This window comes from Citrus sinensis, chromosome 9 (genome assembly GCF_022201045.2).
Source record: "Citrus sinensis cultivar Valencia sweet orange chromosome 9, DVS_A1.0, whole genome shotgun sequence".
Taxonomy (NCBI): Eukaryota; Viridiplantae; Streptophyta; class Magnoliopsida; order Sapindales; family Rutaceae; genus Citrus; species Citrus sinensis.
This window is the reverse complement of record NC_068564.1, coordinates 12,072,331-12,077,987: the sequence shown is the minus strand read 5'-3', so window position 1 is coordinate 12,077,987 and position 5,657 is coordinate 12,072,331. Positions and strand designations below refer to the sequence as shown.

At 32.6% G+C, this 5,657-nt stretch overlaps 1 protein-coding gene across 1 annotated transcript; it reads right to left on the bottom strand.

Annotated features, from left to right (window-relative positions):
* Positions 1-409: 409 nt before the first annotated feature.
* Positions 410-2,706, bottom strand: LOC102614896 (uncharacterized). The gene is made up of 2 exons (XM_006491519.4): positions 2,328-2,706; positions 410-1,226 (listed from the first exon to the last, which is right to left on the bottom strand). The coding sequence occupies exons 1-2, from the start codon at positions 2,475-2,477 to the stop codon at positions 585-587; spliced, it is 792 nt and encodes a 263-aa protein (XP_006491582.2). The 5' UTR covers positions 2,478-2,706; the 3' UTR covers positions 410-584.
* Between the last annotated feature and the right edge of the window lie 2,951 nt (positions 2,707-5,657).

The following is a 5,657-nucleotide window of genomic DNA, read 5'->3' as shown; positions in this document are numbered from 1 at the left end:
CGGGTTGTCTTTCCTTGTGGTTCATTGTTGTAAAGAATTTTAATATTAATGGAAACACAGGATCCATCGTGGTCTCTTTGGAACATCCGATAAAATTAGAACCGATACAGAGAATGAAGAGAATGCACCATGGATGATGAAATGAAGCAACAAGACGTTCGGTTTTCACAACTTATACTCCAAGCTTAGTATCTAAATTTTCATAAAAATGAAGTGATTCATTGCAAATTCAACTTTTCTCTCTTTAGACTATCTTTTACTTTTCACTCTCTTTATGGACGTGTGTTCTTTCTTTTTCTGTTATACTAAAAACCAGGGACTATTTCTATTTTTTTAATAAATCCAAAAAATTAATTTCAACGCCAGAAAAACTTCTATTGCCAATTATTGATTTCTGTTTTAGTAAGTGTTCATGGAGAATTTTGTTCGAGTTCGTGGATTCCTGCTGAAAATTCAAGAGAGTGACAAACCGCTCTCCTACATATAAATTTAAATACTGACATGGAGGTCTGGTTGCAAGCCGACAAATCAACTCGACTAGATTCATCATCAACAATATGTATTAAAGCTTGAATAAACTATTATTAATTTTCTACTTTTCCAATTCTCAGATAAAGTGGAAATCGAGCAACCTTTTTACTCTGGCCATCTGAATTCCAAGCAACTTTAAACTTCTCCATCATATTGTCTGTCAACAGCTCAACACCCCTGTTCTTAGCCGTCTGATAACCTGAACTTGACCGTATGAACATTAAGTAATCATCTAAATCCATCAACTTCTCTAAAACAAACTGATCAAACGGCCCCGTATTATCCACCCCATCTACAGGCTCAAATGGAAAATCAATGCTCATGTACTTGTTCTCCACCAATTTAGGTTGTGGTTCCCGAAATGGCTCATAATCAATGAAGTGAAATGACTTGAAAACTGCATCTACGGACTCGTTGATTTCGGGCCAGTAGTAGGTCCATGCCGCTATTACTCCATTAGGTTTTTTGAGTACCCATTTTACTTGTTTGTAAAATTGAGGCAAGTCAAACCAATGTAGTGCTGTAGCAATTGTCACTAGATCTACACTTGATTGTGTTGCCACATTTTGTTCAAGCTCAGTTATGGACATGGTTGGAGGAGTAAGTTGATACCGAATGTTGGGGAGCTTTATTGCGAATTCTAGCTGTTTTGGGCTTGTGTCTGTAGCAATGACATTCTTGTAGATTGGTGCAAGCTGAAGACATATAATTGAGAAAAAATATAAAATATAGGAGGCTATAACAAAAGTACACAAAATTGAGAAGGCCATATATAAAAATTCCATAGACATGGTGAAATTTCAACCCATACTCAGTTTTTGTGTTTTTTTTTTTTCATCCTCAAGGTTGCCGGGATACTCTAGTTCCCTCCTCGGTAGTTAGATAAGATTTTTTCTGTACTAGTCTCACGACTAAATTTTGAGATAATGTGGATATTGATTTGTAGATAATACATACATAATTAATCAATGAAAATAATAGGGATTTAACTAGGGATTGGCAATGGGAGGAGATCGACATTCCTGTATCTATTTCTGATACTCTACTTGTATCCTTGTACTCTCCCCGTCCTTTTTAAAATTGCTTGAGGATAGGGATGGAGATCCCCAAAGACACCTGATCCCGAACAACTGATTTTTTAACTTGATTTAATCATATTAAAGTAAAAATATAAATCATTTAACAACACAAACACATCAAAACAAATTTAAATCATTAAAATTATTTTCATCAAACTAATTAAGTTAATATCATCAAAATTACAAGATAATCTATGAAATTAAGTAAAAATAGAACTTCAGGGTTGAACACATACATAAAAGTCACATGGTATAAATCATTAAGAAAATTATCTTCGTCAATCTTCAAGTGTTCATATCTATTGTGATATTTTTTTTATTTATATCCATACCATCACAATTTAAATTTTAAATATAATTACTAAAAATTTTAACAGAAATAAAATAAAATAAAAATTAAAAATTAAAATAAAAAATGGGGAAACGAGAGAGATGAGGAATTCACTGAATCCTCATCTTCTTCCTGTATAAGATATTGAGTGTTAAGTTATCTATGTTCGTTCCCCGAATTTTAATTGAGATATAAAATTGTTCCCACACCCTACACAAATGAGAAAAATCCTTCAAGACTCGTCCCATGAGAATTTCTGCTATCCCTGAATTTAACAATTATATAATTCAACTTTCTTATAGCTTGGGATCAGAATTCTGAAATATTAATATGGAACTTTTGTATTATTCAAAAATAAAATCTAAAGATGTGAAAAGTAAACTTACGGATGCAGCGGCCTGGCCGCTTCCGGTGCCGACGTCCCATGCCAGCTCGTGTTTGGGTGTTTTAGAGGCAATGAATTTGAACAATTCTTCTGGATAATTTGGTCGTGCTTCCGCGTATTGCTTTGCCTGCTTAACGAACATATCTGCCATCTTTTCTGTTTTTTTCTAAATAAGTGTTGACAATGTAGAATTGAGATAAATCTACTGATCACTTGTTTCGTTTCTTCTTTATATAGGTTTTAGAATTTGATGTAGTAGACGAACAGACAAATTTTAGTTAGAAATTAATTTGGTATGGTTTATCTGCGGAAGCCCAGAACGAGGACAAGCTCATAAAGCGTTAAATTTTGACCGAACTTTTCATTCTTCCTTTAATTTTCAAAGATTCCCTTTTCTTCGCAAAGATGATGGTATGGACTTCATCAATGAGCCCACATCAACTCCACTTAGAGAATTTTTTTGGGATAATTTTGTCATTAATTTAAGCTGTTAAAGGTATCTATAGAAGTATTGAACTACTATTTTGCTCTCTTATGGGGTTAAGATGGCGGAGTTTAAAGGCAGATCCACCTCATGACCATTAGGAGTTCAAGCTTCCAATGGAGAAAATAATTTTAAAAAAATTAATGAGATAATTGTTTGAATTATTAATTAGAACCATTAAATTTATTAAAATAATCGTGTTAAATTTATAAAAATAGGTCCATAAATTCATAAACCTATAAAATTTAAATTTTGACTTTGAAACATATAAAAGCTCATACTTTAATTAAAAAAATAAATGTTCACAGTAGTCAAATTTACTATTATTTAATTTGGCCCTATTAAATTTACTAAAGTAACCTCCACAAACTCGGGAAAAGGACACAGACACCCCCAACGTTTAGAAAATGGATACAAAACTCCCTAATGTTTGAAAAAAGACATACAGACCCCAATTTCTTAACGGAAACAGTTTCGTTAAATCAGTCAGAGGTTAATATCGTAACAACAAATGAATTGACCAAAAACCCACACACGAACAAAACGCTTAACACACGCACTGACACTGCTCCTTCCAGATCTTGACAAAATCCTTAACAGACACACTCACACGGTTCGCCGGAAACTGTTGGAATTGATGAGGTCGCCGCAAGTTGCTGGATCTGCTCGTGCTGCCGCTGCGTTGATCGAGACCGCATCTGGCTGCTGCTCGTTCGTGTGGCTGCTGCTCGTTCGTGTGGCTGCTGCTCGTGCGTGGTTGCTGCTCGTTCGTGTGGCTGCTGCTCGTGCGTGGTTGCTGCTCGTTCGCGTGGTTGCTGCTCATGCATCTTCAATCCACGGTTCACTTATCTTAAACTAGCTTTTCCCTCTTTAATTTTCTATTCTTTTTACTAAATTAACTTTATTTCTTTTTATTATCATTCCAAATCCACTAGAATTTTTGAGAATTTTTGGACAATTAATTAATTTTGGAGAATTTTAGACAATTAATTTCACCGAAGAAGTGAGCTTACCATGGGCATAATGCAAAAAAAGCTTGTACTGGTTTATTGGAGATTTATTGTGCTTAATTTATCAATGAAAAGCTTGTACTGGTTTGCAGATGGTAACAAATAAAAGCAGGCAATACTACAATAACGTCCTAACAAGCTATGGGAGGAAGTTCACAAGCTAGGAGCCAGAGTTGTCATACAAATTTGTGAATAAATAATGTTTTTTTTTTCAAAAAAATATTATGGTTATTGTTGTAATGATTACCAGTATCAATTTGATACAATATTATGATATAAGGATTATTTGTTATGTTTATTGGTGGTTTTTTATGTCTATTCGATATGTTATTTAGTACAATTAAGATGTTGTTAACCAATTTTTTTTTTAATTTTGTTGATTATACTAGTTTAAATGATTGACATATGAAGAATTGTTATTTTTATAGTATTAATAATTAATTTTATTTATTTTTATTCTTGAATAATGGATTAAAATTATTTAGCTTGTAGAGAATTTGATAAAAAATTATTAATAATTTTATTATAAAAAATTTAATAGAGAAATTGGATAATGAGGGTATATTCATAATTTTATTAATAATATATGGGTAAAATAGACAATGAACAATTTTTTTTTAATGCTAGAAGGATATAACGGTAATTACACGTTAAATTTATAATTTCCGTTAAAACTAACGGTTTCCGTTAAGAAATTGGGGTCTGTATGTCTTTTTTCAAACATTAGGGAGTTTTGTGTCCCTTTACTAAACGTTGGGGGTGTCTGTGTCCTTTTCCCCCACAAACTCATTAATGTATAAAATTTTATTATTGATTACATTTTGTTATTATGTAATTTAATCCTCTAAATTCGCTACTATTTAGAATTGGCTCTCTATTATTACTCGATCTAGTCCAAGTTCAATCAAAGTTGGCTCTCTATTATTACTCGTTCTAGTCCAAGTTCAATCAAAGTTGGCTGTCTATCATTGACAGTTCTCGTTCAGGTTCAATGAAAGAGATCAAAGCAGAGTTTGTTTGCGATTCAGTTTGTGTAAATGCATGTAGGTCCAGGTTGTCTTATTTTGTGGTCCACTGGTGTAAAGAATTTAAAAAGTAATTGGATAAGAGGATGCGTCTTGGATGAGGAAATGAAGCAAGAACACATCTTCATGTGCAGTTTTTACGACGTGCACTCGGTATGATTATGAATAATGATATATGCATAGAAAATAGTACAAAATTTAATAAAAATTATATTAAAATAAAAAATTATTATCCTGTGGTGTATTTTTTATCCTGTAATTAATTTTGTTTGTCTTTTAATATTGTGTGCTTTTATATTATTTTTTGTACATGTGTCATTCATTGTTTCACTACTATTACCATGCTCTGAAAAACCTTACTTTTTTTTTTTTTTTTCCGAAGATGCCGCATTTGCTTGGTTTCAACATTAGCATGCTTGTCCTTCTTACGCTTTTGTCTTCTATAATCATCATATTCAATGGCAAAATTTCAACAAGATAGAGCAACATTCAACAAAGATAAGTCTTCTTATTGGATTAGGTATAGATTTTTAATTAATTCGTAATGGAAATTGGTGGCTATCCACTATCAGCTTAGACCAATTTAACTAGCTATAGTTAATTAGCTAAGTTATTTGGGTGAGCAAAGTCAGCTAGTAGTAAAGCTCGGAAAATCACCTAAGAAAAATTGAAACAGGACCATCAAATACACACAGTTTGCTTTGATTGGCCATTCAACAAAACATCTGAAGAGATTGGATGGCTAAAGAGCTAATTATGTCAATCAAGGGATAAAAGCTTGTTTAGTCCCGATATTATGAGCTTAGTGTCTA